Source organism: Beta vulgaris, chromosome 2 (assembly GCF_026745355.1).
Source record: "Beta vulgaris subsp. vulgaris cultivar EL10 chromosome 2, EL10.2, whole genome shotgun sequence".
Taxonomy (NCBI): domain Eukaryota; kingdom Viridiplantae; phylum Streptophyta; class Magnoliopsida; order Caryophyllales; family Amaranthaceae; genus Beta; species Beta vulgaris.
In genome coordinates, this window is record NC_079203.1 from 29,190,780 (window position 1) to 29,204,940 (window position 14,161).

General features: G+C 38.7%; 2 protein-coding genes across 2 annotated transcripts; one reads left to right on the forward strand and one right to left on the reverse strand.

Moving 5' to 3' along the window:
* Positions 1 to 450: 450 nt before the first annotated feature.
* LOC125494786 (uncharacterized) lies at positions 451 to 3,104 on the reverse strand. Its single transcript, XM_048638598.2, has 2 exons — positions 2,871 to 3,104; positions 451 to 1,553 (listed from the first exon to the last, which is right to left on the reverse strand). Exon 2 carries the CDS (start codon positions 1,549 to 1,551, stop codon positions 565 to 567), a length of 987 nt encoding a protein of 328 aa, XP_048494555.1. The 5' UTR covers positions 1,552 to 1,553; positions 2,871 to 3,104; the 3' UTR covers positions 451 to 564.
* A 5,292-nt stretch (positions 3,105 to 8,396) lies between these two features.
* LOC109134414 (uncharacterized mitochondrial protein AtMg00310-like) lies at positions 8,397 to 9,188 on the forward strand. Its single transcript, XM_019248154.1, has one exon. The coding sequence runs from the start codon at positions 8,397 to 8,399 to the stop codon at positions 9,186 to 9,188; it is 792 nt and encodes a 263-aa protein (XP_019103699.1).
* The last annotated feature ends 4,973 nt before the right edge of the window (positions 9,189 to 14,161 follow it).

Consider the following 14,161-nt stretch of genomic DNA (forward strand, 5'->3'; position numbering starts at 1 on the left):
ACTGATATAAGTAAAATGCAGTCCGGAGGAGTATGATGGCATCCTTTCAAGGATTATTTTCTTGCCATCGACACATTTAGTGAGATACATGTACTCCTTTCCGTTCTCGTTAATGGTTTCCACATGGTAACCATTTGTGCGCAGATCTTTGAAACTCAATAGATTTCTTTGAGTTTTACCTGAATACAATGCGTTATTTATAGTGACGTGTGTTCCTTTTGGTAACACTATGCATGCCTTTCCTGAGCCCTCAACCATCTTTGCAGTGCCTGCAATGGTGTTGAGGTCGCCTTTTCTTGGCTTGAGGTGAGTGAAGTATGACTTGTTGCTCAGGATGGTATGTGTAGTGGCACTATCAATCAGGCATTGTTGGGCGCCTTTGTTTGTCATTATCTTCATAAAAACATAAATTTGTCAAAATCTAAAAATTTATTCATAGAAGAGGTACATTACATGGAATGATAAAAAGGGAACGCAAGATACAAGAGACATCAAGTAAGGCAAGAGTACATGAAGTAAAGTGATAAAACAACATCACAGGTTGATCTAAGGGGGATAAGAGGGCTAGGCATTAGAAATATCTTCCATGAGGTAATCAGCTACATCGAGGTTCGGGAGCGGAGGAGTTTCAGTGACTAAATTTGTTTCGCCACGTCTACCTTGACCCTTAGTAGAGGCCACATATAGATCCACAAGATGTTTGGCTGTGCGGCATTCATTTGCCCAATGCCCTTGAATGCCACATTTAAAACATTTTTCTTGTGTTCTTTGTTGGGAGTTTCTTCCTCTGCGTCCTCTATTTGGGCGCCAGTTTTGGCGTCCTCGTCCTCTTCCTCTTCCTCTTCCACTTCCATTGTCATTTCTTTCCCCATTACCCTTATTTTTGAACTGGCCATTCCAGTTTGAGTTGCCTCCCCGCTTATTCCAGCGCTTACCACCTCTAGTGGCATTTGTTTCAACTGCTGCTGCGCTGGTACCTACTGGCCTTTGATTATGAATTGAGAGGAGGATTTGATTGTTCTGTTCTGCGACCAAAAGGATGGCAATTAGGTCACAGAACTTTTCGCAACGCCTTTCACGATATTGTTCTTGCTGAACAACATTATTGGCATGCATAGTAGAGAGAGTTTTCTCAATCATGGCTCGTTCAGACACAGGTTCTCCGCACAGCTTAAGCTGTGAGGTGATGCGAAGTACTGCAGAATTGTATTCGCGTACTGATGCAAAGTCCTGAAACCTGAGTACTGACCATTCATGTTGGGCCCTTGGAGCGATAATTCTTTGCAAATGCTCAAATCTATCCTTTAGGTTATCCCATAACTCTTTGGGATCTTCCACAAGGATGTATTCAGATTTGAGTTCTTCATGTATATGGTGTTTGAGATACACCAATGCTTTCGCTTGCTCCAAAGGGGTAGGGGCACCACCTTCGACAATGATGTGGTCGAGGCTAAGTGACTTTAAGTAAGCTTTTGCATCCACCCTCCATTCTAGATACCTTTGGCCTGAGGTTTCAAGGATCTCAAAATCTCGGTTTGCAAGTCTAGCCATTTCTGAGTTCATGTGATATTTTAAATGTATTAGTAGAAAATTAATGCATAAATATATTGTCTAAAGAGGCTTTTTATATATGCTTTTTAAGTCCAAAAGAAAAAATAACAAAAAGGGCATTAAAAAAAGAAGAGAAAAGAACATAACTTTGGGTTCCTAAATGTACAGCTAACATAACTTTGGGTTCCTAAATGTACAGCTAACATAACTTTGGGTTCCTAAATGTACAACTAAGAAATCCTACTTTGGATTCCTAACGTGCCACTATAAAATCCCTCCCCCTTTTCCTTTTTTTTTTTTTTTTTTTTTTTTTTTATAAAAAAAACTTAGTCTAACCTTGAAAAGGGTGGACATGCATTCAATGAAAATCAGAAGAAAACAAATGGGGACATGCATTTAACAATAGGCAGGAGAAAGCAAAAGCACAAGTCAAGTCAAGGGGAAGAAAAATTTTGAGAGATGCGTATAGTAAAGCAGTAGAATACAAAACTTTAAGTTAGTGTTGGAAATAGGTGAAGACAAGTCATCGGATTTTATAGTGGCACGTTATGAATCCAAAGTAGGATTTCTTAGTTGTACATTTAGGAACCCAAAGTTATGTTAGCTGTACATTTAGGAACCCAAAGTTATGTTAGCTGTACATTTAGGAACCCAAAGTTATGTTCTTTTCTCTTTTTTTTTTTCACTCTCCAAAAAAAATACAAGACATAAAAATCAAACAAGAAAAAAAATATAGCAGGTAGCTCCACCATTATAGCTATTTTCCGACCAAAAGTTCATCCTCTTTGTAGTGTAAGCCGTCCATCCAGGCGGCGGAGTCCGTCCATTTAGGCGGCAAGTTTGACATAATAGCCCGTCCATATAGCCCGTCCATATAGGCGGCTTTAAATGCAAGGTCTTTGCCCTCCATGAAGGTGGCGCGACTTGCTTGGCGGCAGCCGAGCCGATACCGCCAGTTAATTACTTTGCCGTCGCTTGTTGCTGACGGAAGGACCCTCATCGTCCCTACTCCTTTTATTATTATTATTAGGAGTTTGCCGGATTTCAGTTGGTGGTTCCGGAGGAGGGTTATCATTGAGGTTAGGGACGGTGGTTTGTCGGCGTTCACCGACGTGGCTATTAACGTTAGTATTATGGCGTTGGGGTGTACTACCAACTCCTCGTGCCGAGTTTGTGGTGCAAGGTACACTATTACGTTCTATGATAAAATATATACTACAAAGAGATACATTGTTTAGAATAGTATTGATCCCATTACATTGGTGATCCATATTTTTTTTTTTGAAAAAAGAAAATTAGTAGCAATTGAGAAGAACTACCTTTTGATAGTAGAGCGAAATCGTGCTGATAACGTATTGTATTATAGAGAGATTTTAAGCAAGGTTGGAGAGTAAGCTCTTGTTGTTGTGTTGTTTATTTTCTCCCGCGAGTGCGGTATATATAGTGCCGGGTGAATAATTCACCCGGTGATACATCAAATCACTGCATAACTGCAGTGTAATGTCTAATCATGGGCGGCGCCGTTTTATCCGTTCACTGTTTACATAGAATATTACAACATTAACATAGTTTTTCAATTAGTGTTATAAAATTTTGATTCAAATAGATATTTGAAAATTTTTAATATATTTTTCTTAAATTAATATATCGTTGGTTTTTTAAATTACCTGTTCAAAAGTATTCAAATATAGTATTTAGATAAGAAAATATAAAGCAAAGAAAAGCTTGTACTCAAATAAAGAGGAAGAATTTGTATATCAGGTTCAATCGTTGAATATTAATAAAGTGGAAAGGTTTACTTTATATGATAGAAATTACCGAACAATAATTGATATGTAGGTTTAAAATATTATCGACCGAAAAAAGTGAATGTAGACATTTATATTATTGACTTAGTGGTAAGTTGGGACTTTCTAAGTTGGTTGCTGGATAGATGGGCTTTCCTGCAAAATGTAGACATTGAATTATGCAGTGTGTCACAAGTCACAGTGGTGTCTTAGGCTATTCTATCAATGGTGACGACTCGCAACACTTCAAGCCGTCTTGTGGTCTTAGGCAAGCTGATCCTGTAACACCCTGATAATTCTCTCTTTTCCAAAATACCTATTCAATATAAAACTTAGAATCATCAAAGCATTATCGTGTGATAACGTATCGGCTTATTCAGAATTTTGCAGCAGAAAACATATAACTGAACTTTATAATTGGAATATAATAAATAACGAAACAACTTTAAAACCAAACAACATTGTTAACTTTAACTTCAAACCAAAATTAAATGTGAATGTGTCTACTATAAAACAATAAATAATAAATATTTATTAGTATCATGTTAGGAATGTTTATTGCTTATTATGTAGTACTCAACTTTGCTGACTACGTGCTTTTTGTATGTGTTGATCATGGCTTTACCTTATTGATCATGTGGTGACCCATTTTTGGTGATTCTTTAGTGCATTGATATCTACAGGTGTGCAGATATTGCATCATGGGAATTTGGGAATAGAGAGCTTGTGTAACATATTGATCTATTTATTGTTTCATAGTAGACACATTCACATTTAATTTTGGTTTGAAGTTAAAGTTAACAATGTTGTTTGGTTTTAAAGTTGTTTCGTTATTTATTATATTCCAATTATAAAGTTCAGTTATATGTTTTCTGCTGCAAAATTCTGAATAAGCCGATACGTTATCACACGATAATGCTTTGATGATTCTAAGTTTTATATTGAAAAGGTATTTTGGAAAAGAGAGAATTATCAGGGTGTTACAGGATCAGCTTGCCTAAGACCACAAGACGGCTTGAAGTGTTGCGAGTCGTCACCATTGATGAGAATAGCCTAAGACACCACTGTGACTTGTGACACACTGCATAATTCAATGTCTACATTTTGCAGGAAAGCCCATCTATCCAGCAACCAACTTAGAAAGTCCCAACTTACCACTAAGTCAAGGCCGAAAAAAGTTCCCTCTAGGTTTCTTTCCTTGGGAGGGTTGTTCTAGGGTTTGCTAGGGTTTCCCTGTGAGGGGGTTTGATCTCGATTTCGATCGAGATTTTTAGCGCTATGGATTCCTCTTCTTGTGATTTACGAGTTGGGAGGAAGGTTTCGTTACAGTCTAGCAGTAAGGGAGGTCTGGAAAGTATTGACTCGAAAGTGGACTCGAAAGGGGAGGAGTTTCCTCAGGAGGAAGAAGCGGTTGAATGGGAAGATGAGGGAGAAGAGGATGATGAAGCAAGAGTCGAATTGGGCGTGGAAGGGAAAATTTGGACTCAAAGAAATATAAATGTGAAAGCTTTCATGGCTACCATGAAAGCGGTGTGGCAACCCATGCAGGGTCTGGATATTAGCAGTATCGGTAAAAATATGTTTGTGTTTCAATTCTATCATTGGAGGGATAAACATAAGGTCATGGAGGGCCAGCCATGGCACTTTGACAACCATGCGGTTTTGTTAGATGACATTGAAGGAAAGAGTAACCTCTCTAATGTGGAGTTGTTCGAACTTCCTGTGTGGGCAAGGATTTATAATCTCCCTTTGAAGGGTCGTTTAATCATTACAAACATGGAGGCAATAGGGAAAAAGATTGGTGCTTTTGTGCGATTAGATGGCTCGGGGTCCATGGGAATCGACAAGTCTATTCGAATGAGAGTGAAAATTGACGTGAGAAAACCTTTGACTACGAAGATTAAGGTAAAGATGCGAGGGGGGGTTGAAGAATGGTTTGACATAAAATACGAGCGACCTCCTCTGGTGTGTTATTACTGTGGCAAATTGGGGCATGGAGTCAAAGATTGTGAGGACTGTTTGGATGAAGAGAACCCCAGACTAGCCTATGGAGGATGGATTAAGGCGTCTCCATGGCGTAAGCTGAGTACGCAAGAAGGTAGTATGGATGATAGTACAAGGAGGACCTGTGCAAGGAACCTGTTCACGGTGAAACCCAAAAGAAAGGAAGTTAGAGAGGACTCTCAAAGAGTGAATGCAGTCATGGGCCAATTGAATGGGTGGCGAATAGAGGATATAAATACGGGGAGTGGCGAAACTATCATGGGAGAGGAGGAACCTATGCAACATGATTTGGTCCAATCCAATGGGGAGCCACCTGGTGTAGTTTATAATTTATGTGCAGGTATGTTAAACACCCAACCAATACTGCATAGCAATGATTCTTCCGGGGAGATAGTTGGGAATGGAAAGAAGAAAGTTTGGCGACGGTTGAAAGCTAAACAAAGCGAATTGAGGGTGATGAAGAATGGTGTTACAGGGGCTAGCAGAAAACGTAGTGATGATGACGGGCTGGCGGAGGAGGATGCAGATATGCAGAATGGAGGTGTGAGTAAAAAAAGGGGGGTGGACTACTCCCTTATAGATGTTGAGGAAACTAGGAGTGTCATGAATGAAGTGGCGGACCCCACACAAAGGGCCCTCGGTGAACAATGATACAAATCCTCTCTTGGAACTGTCGGGGATTGGGGAGTTCTGAGGCAGTTAATGCGCTCCGTCGCATAATAATTAATGAAACTCCCCAAATAGTCTTCTTACAGGAGACAAAACTACACCAACATGAAATCGAGAAGGTTAGGATGAAATTAAATTTGCTGGGTTGATTGCTGTGGGGTGTGAGGGGCAAGGCAGAAAGCGTAGGGGTGGTCTTGCATTGCTTTGGAAGAATGAGGTTAAGGTTCATGTTAAGTCATGGTCACAAAATCATATAGATGCAGAGGTGCAGGGTGCAAATCTTCAACCATGGAGGTACACTGGTTTTTATGGTTATCCGGAAGAAAGTCGAAAGCATCTTACTGGTGAGCTTATGAAATCATTGTTTAATGATGAGAATGAGCCTTGGCTGTGTGGCGGGGATATGAACATAATGCTATGGTCGACTGAGAAGAAAGGTGGGGACGGTTTCAAATTCGAGGAGGCTGAGATTTTGAGAAGGGCCCTCGACTACTGTAAGCTCGAAGATATGGGTTTCATTGGACACCCGTATACATAGACGAACAATAGAGGGGGCACGGAAAATATTCAGGAAAGGCTAGACCGTTTTGTTTCAAATATGGCGTGGAAAGATCTGTTTGGAGGCTCTTATGTGTACCACCTTGAGAAACGTAAGTCGGATCATTTTCCGATAGTTGTATGCGTGAAAGATAGGGTGGGCCGAGTGGAAAAAAAAGAAAGAAGAAGTTGTACAGATTTGAGGAGATGTGGCTCCGGGATGAGAAGTGTTTGGAAATTATTCAAGATGCGTGGCGAAATGGAGGGAACATGTGCCAAAATGTATCAAGCACAGCAGCGAAACTTAGCGCCTGGAGCAAGGAGACCTTTGGTAACTTCTCAAAGGTTATGCGTGAGTTGAAGGGATCAATGAATACCCTTATGCAAGACCCCCAAACGCAAGAGGTGATTGACCAAATGAGGGCTATTGATGCCCGTATGGATGAGCTTGAAACTAGGGAGGAGATGTATTGGCGTCAAAGAAGTAGGCAAGACTGGTTGAAAAATGGTGATAAGAATACAAAATTTTTCCATACGAAAGCGAAGCAGAGGGAGGACCGTAACAACATTGCTTATGTCGTGGATGGGGCTGGTAATAAATATGTTGAAGAAGAGCAGGTGGCGGAGGTTTTTGTCGATCACTTTGAGAATTTGTTTCGGTCTAGCGGTCAAGTGGAAGTACAGCCAATAATTGATAAGGTGCAAAGGAAGGTGATGGATGAGATGGGTGAAATGCTAAGGTCCCCGTTCACTGGGGAGGAGGTCTATGAGGCGCTTAGCCAAATGCACCCAACAAAGGCTCCCGGTCCAGATGGTATGTATGCATTGTTCTATCAGAAAGCCTGGCATATTATTGGTAGTGATGTAATCGATATGGCGCTAGACATTTTGAATAATGATGGTGAGATTTCGCGAATAAATCAGACATACCTTGCGTTGATCCCCAAAAAGAAACAGTGTGAGTCACCGGTAGATTACAGACCCATCAGTTTATGTAATGTGATTTACAAAATCGTGTCAAAAGTTCTTGCTAATAGGCTTAAAAAAGTGCTCCCTGATGTGATCCATGAGTCGCAGAGTGGTTTTGTCCCGGGAAGGCTGATAACAGACAACATTCTGGTGGCATATGAATGTTTTCACTATTTGAGGAAAAAGATGAAAGGGAAAACAGGGTATCTGGGACTCAAATTAAATATGAGTAAAGCTTATGACCGAGTTGAATGGGAGTTCCTGGAAGAAATGATGCTGAAGTTAGGGTTCCCTAGATCATTTGTAGACGTAATAATGAAATGTGTCAAATCTGCTTCCTTCTCTATTTTGCTCAATGGTCAACCAACGAAGAATTTTCTCCCCTCTCGCGGTCTAAGACAAGGGGACCCATTATCCCCTTTTCTTTTCATCTTGTGCGCAGAGGGCTTGTTCACCCTCCTTAGAGATGCTGAGAAGAAGAAAGAAATTCATGGAGTAAAAATTGGTAAGAAAGTTTACCCAATCTCGCACTTGTTTTTTGCGGATGATAGCCTTCTGTTCATTAAGGCAAATAGTGAAGAAGTGGAGACAATCCTGGACATCTTTTCTATCTATGAAGCTGGATCAGGCCAGAAACTGAATATGGAGAAATCGGAAGTTTCGTTTAGCCGAAATATTGAGCCGGAAAAGAAAGAATTGCTTCAGATGAAGTTGAACTTTAAGGCAGTAGACGAACATGATAAATATCTTGGTCTTCCAACGTACATTGGGAGTTCAAAGAAACGAGTTTTCTAGAGTATTCAGGATCGCATTCTGAAAAAGCTTAAAGGATGGAAAGAGGGATTTCTGTCACAGGTTGGTAGGGAGATTCTCATAAAAATGGTTGCTCAAGCTATTCCAACCTATTCAATGCAATGTTTTGCTATCCCGGTGGGTATTTTGAAAGAGATGGAATGGGTGTGTCGTGCCTTTTATTGGGGACAGCGAGGAAATGAGAAGAAAGTTGCTTGGATTCCATGGGAAAAACTTTTTGTATTTAAGAAGGAGGGAGGTTTGGGCATTCGTAATCTACAGTCTTTTAATGTGGCTCTCTTAGCCAAGCAGGCGTGGCGAGTGATGACAAATACTAGCTCTTTGATGACAAAAACCCTGAAGAACAAGTACTTCCCGAATACTACTTTTCTCGAAGCGAAAGCAAGTCCGGTTGCTAGCTATACGTGGCGATCCATCTTATCTTCACGAAAGCTGGTGGAAAAGAATGCCATTAAAGTTGTGGGAGGGGGTCTCTTAATTAGTGTGTGGCGTGACCCTTGGATTCGTGGCCTGCCACACTTCAAACCGCTCCCGAGAAGGGGCTGTACAGAGGAATTACCCCAAAAGGTCTCTGATTTAATGAATAATGGGCAATGGGATGTTTCGACTTTGCAGGAGGTGTTTTCTACGTGGGAGAGGCGGGAAATTCAAAGAATTCCGGTGTCGGTATTTGGAGGTGAGGATACGTGGGCATGGGTTGGAACAAAGGACGAGGTCTTTTCTGTAAAAAGTGCTTACTATGCGCACTTGAAAGGAAAAAATGATGATCATGCAACCAGCTCGGATAATCAAGCCCTCTCAATCTGGGGGAAGGTTTGGAAGGCAAAGGTGGCCCCAAAAGTGCTGAATTTCGGCTAGAAGGTCCTCCATGACAGCATACCAGTGAAGGAGAAACTGGTAAGGAGACAATTGTGCGATGAGAGTGTGTGCCAAGTGTGTGGTGAGCAAGATGAATCAGTGATGCACGAGCTAGTAACCTGCCCCGAAGCTGCGGCGATATGGTGGGCTTCGCCTCTACGCCTTGATACCAGTCAAGTGCTAGAAAAGAAATTTGTGGATTGGAGTGTGGTGTTAGAGAAGCGGTTCTTGGAGGACTTATGGTGGAGTTTGTTCTGGAGCTTATTATGGGGAATCTGGCTAAAGAGGAATGCATGGTGTTTTGAAAAACAGAAAATCACTATAAGAAAAGTTGTAGATAAGGCAGTTAGCTTTGTGGGAGAGTGGGAAAAAGCAAATGAAGCCATGGTACATGAGGGACCTATGTCGCCTCAATTGGTGAAGGTATGGAAACCACCTAATGAGGGGTGTTACAAGCTGAACTCGGATGCTGCTCTTTTTGGGGATTATTTGGTAGGTTTTGGCGGGGTGGCTCGTGATTATATGGGGGACGTCATGGTAGCTACGTGCGCGACTATGGAGGGAGAGTTTCGGGTTTAGGAGGTGGAAGCGATGGCTGCTCGCCACTCGCTGCAGGTCGCGACTCAAGCTGGGCTGCGGATGGTGGAGCTAGAAACTGACAATGTGAAGCTCTACACACATTTGAAGAAAAGGTTCTGCGAGAACTCGAGCTTTGGGCGGATAGTGGCTGATATTTTAGAGATTGCTAATACATGTATTTCCTGTTCTTTCTCTCACGTTTGTAGGGGGGAAATAAGGTAGCACATATCCTTGCTAGGGAGAGTAAAAATTATAGTGAAATGCGAGTATGGATGGAAGAGGTTCCTAGTGTAGCGCATAATGCTATAATTTTGGATTCTCTATTGAATGAATAGTAAGCCACTACTATCTCCTGTCAAAAAAAAATATTATCAGTATAATTATTAATATGAAATTTAAGTTTTTTTTTTCTTCTGATCGTGTCAATCAAGTTATATTGTCAATTTCATTTTTATCAGAGTTTTCACACATATGTAAGAAGAGGAAATCATTTTCCTTAATTTAATATTTAATTGAAATTTCAAATTCAATTTCATTATTAACTTGTTCAATATATTTGGCAAGTAGGGAAGAAGAAAAAATTATTTAATAGATATAAAAATTTATAATCATTAAGGGTATATCAGACTTTTTGTAATGGGATGTCATCTTCCTCCTCCCTTCACTTGTATAATAGAGATGTCAGTGCCGAAAAGGTAAGTTGGGACTTTCTAAGTTGGTTGCTGGATAGATGGGCTTTCCTGCAAAATGTAGACATTGAATTATGCAGTGTGTCACAAGTCACAGTGGTGTCTTAGGCTATTCTCATCAATGATGACGACTCGCAACACTTCAAGCCGTCTTGTGGTCTTAGGCAAGCTGATCCTGTAACACCCTGATAATTCTCTCTTTTCCAAAATACCTTTTCAATATCAAACTTAGAATCATCAAAGCATTATCGTGTGATAACGTATCGGCTTATTCAGAATTTTGCAGCAGAAAACATATAACTGAACTTTATAATTGGAATATAATAAATAACGAAACAACTTTAAATCCAAACAACATTGTTAACTTTAACTTCAAACCAAAATTAAATGTGAATGTGTCTACTATAAAACAATAAATAGATCAATATGTTACACAAGCTCTCTATTCCCAAATTCCCATGATGCAATATCTGCACACCTGTAGATATCAATGCAATAAAGAATCACCAAAAATGGGTCACCACACGATCAATAAGGTAAAGCCATGATCAACACATACAAAAAGCACGTAGTCAGCAAAGCTGAGTACTACATAATAAGAAATAAACATTCCTAACATGATACTAATAAATATAAGCAGGGATTAGGGGTGTTAACGAGCCGAACCGAGACCGAACATACCCAGGCTCGGCTCGGCTCGGCTCGAGAATGAATGAGTTCGAGCTCGGCTCGAGCTCAAAACGAACAAAACCAGGCTCGGCTCGGCTCGTGAAATTAAAATTTTAATAATTGAAAGAAAATTTAGCTTAACATTAACCAAGACTTTAGATATAGCCTAATGTTTTGCCAAACTTTTTATAAGTATGGATGTCAGGCTAATTTTCATTAAATAATGCAAGCCCAACAACCATACATTCTACTCCTATCTATACCCCATATATAATACAAGAGGTCCCTTCTTACTCTTGCTTTCTCCCCAATGTGGGACTTTTAAAATCCCAACAAAGGAACTCACTTAGGCTCTATAGCGAGCAGCGAGAAAAATAAGAGATGGGTGCTTTAGATTTTTCTATCATGCGCTTTATATTTGGAGATATGAAGTTTTGCTTTTTCCTCACCGATGTGGGACTTATAAACCTTAACTAAATAAGCTCAACATTATGTTTTGTCAAACTCTTTATAAGTATGGATGTTAGGCTAATTTTCATTAAATATGACAAAGCCCAACAACATACATTGTACTCCTATCTATGCATGCCCATATAATACAAAAGGTCCCTTGTTACTCTTGCTTCCTCCCCAATGTGGGACTTTCAAAATCACCAACAAAGGAACCCACTTAGGCTCTACAACGGGCACCAAGAAGAGATGGGTGTAATTGTTTTCCATATCATGCACATTTTATATTTGGAGATGTGAAGTTTGCTTTTGCCTTACCAATGTGGGACTTATAAACCTTAACTAAATAATTCACAAACACTGTGCATTGTCCCTCATATTCCCAATATGGATAGAAGAAAGGTGATAGAATTATATATAGTAAAAGAATTAATTTTATGCTGATCCAAGTTTCTAGGCTTTGCATATTTAATGATTGTCCAACATTATAAAATAAGACAAATCAAACAAGAATTATAATGAACTTAAAGGGTAATAAGATTATATAGGGAAAACAAGGTTGGTGTTTACTTTTCTATCGATGTGGGACAATACTTTTTTACATAAAGCCTATCTAAAACATTTTACGAACATGTTTGCGAACTTTCGAGCCGAACTCTACTAGGCTCAGGCTCGGCTCGCTAAGGTCACGAGCCGATCTCGAACTCGAGTCGAGCCCTCCCAAGCCGAGCTTTGACCGAGCTGAGCTCGAACAGTTTGCGAGCCACCCTGGCTCATTAACACCCCTAGCAGGGATAAATAACAACATAACAATATGCAAATAACTTAATCTGAACTAAACTTTAACAATCTTTTTACTACTTTAATGGAATAATTATTGGACCGAGTTGTCTCATCTAAAACCAGCCTTCACTTTGGAAGACGAAATACGGGTGCGACTCCATATTCCATAATGACCTACGATATCGAGGAACCTTTTAATAAAACTAGGAACGGTGATCAATCCAATTCTCAGTCAAAAAAAGCCATGACACGACCACTATGAACCCCAACTCTTGATTGTCCAACTTCATACGTGCACCAGTCTAAAACTTAATACTATCTAAGTTTCACTTTACATGATTTACCAATTATTACTTGTTATGACACACAAGCAATACAAATAATATATAATCAAACATTCACGACTTTATTCTTTTTTATCTTAGGATTAAATAAGTGACCATACAACTTACAACCCAAGATTAATTCCTTCTTTAACCAATCCTTCTTATTTGTTGAACCTAGCCACAGTCCTCATAGAGTAGTGAAATTAATAATATAAGGGAACACGTGATTCAATCATGATCCAACTAAAATATATTAATTCCTCATGTGAATTAATAAATAAAGTTCACAACCAACATGCTTGCATCAATATTCCATACAAACATGATATTAATCTCATAATTAAAATCTCATACTAAACATGTTTGCACACAGGCAAAAACATGTAAAATCCAACATAATAGCAATTATATATGAACTCATAAAGTTCCTATACATGATACTACATAACTTTCATTTCTAAAATCATGATACTACATCAAACAACACATGCATAGGTATGTATGTACCTTGTGTAGATAAATTGATAAGCCACTTTTAACACTTTAGAAATTGCCTACAGACTAATCTCTGCCTAAAACAACCAATAGAATTTACGATCAATACTCCAAATAAATTCCAGCAACTTTAAAATACTTTAAATTCCTTTTAAAAACATTTAAAAGTTATTTTTATCATTAAAACCTCAATTACTCATATTCCCTAGCATAGTACTACTATACTAGTCATGAAAATCCATAAAACTCCATTAATAACAATCTTTCTAAAATTCCAGCAACTTATAGATTATTAAAACTCTATTTAAACATACTTAAACATGCTTAAATTCATAAGTTAAACCAATTTCATAGTTTATAACATGCTATTATAATTTTTCAATATTTAACACCCTACAAATCCATGCTTTGATAATTAAAAATCCAATTTAAACATAATAATCAAATCTGAATTTTTATTATTTCAATACATAATTTATATAATCATAGATTCATCATTAAAACAGTAAATTAAAGCTTCTAATCACAATTAGTACTAAAACAAAACATAAAAACATGATCTATAATCAAAACTTGAGGAAGAAGAAAAGAAATCAAACCAACACAAGAAAGGAGAGGAGAAAGTGAGGGCCGATTATTATGTGGGAGGAGGAGAGAGAATATTTTTGTGGGTAAAATATTTGGGCATAATGATATTTATAAGCAAGCTTTCCTTTTGGGCTTAGGAAAAGGCAATTGGATCCTAAGTAGGATAGAACAATGAATAGGATTGATGAATAAACTCCTAACATTACTAGAAGTTTCTTTTCCTAGTCCAATTAGTATTTGGAATCGTCAAGCCAATTTTAAATCCTTTTTCAAATCCAATTAGTATTCCAAATATTTTTCAAAGCATGCCTTACCAAATTATTTTAACTTCCTTAAATATTTAAAATAATTCCTTTGACTTTCAAAATAGTCAACCTTTTAGATAAATAAATTA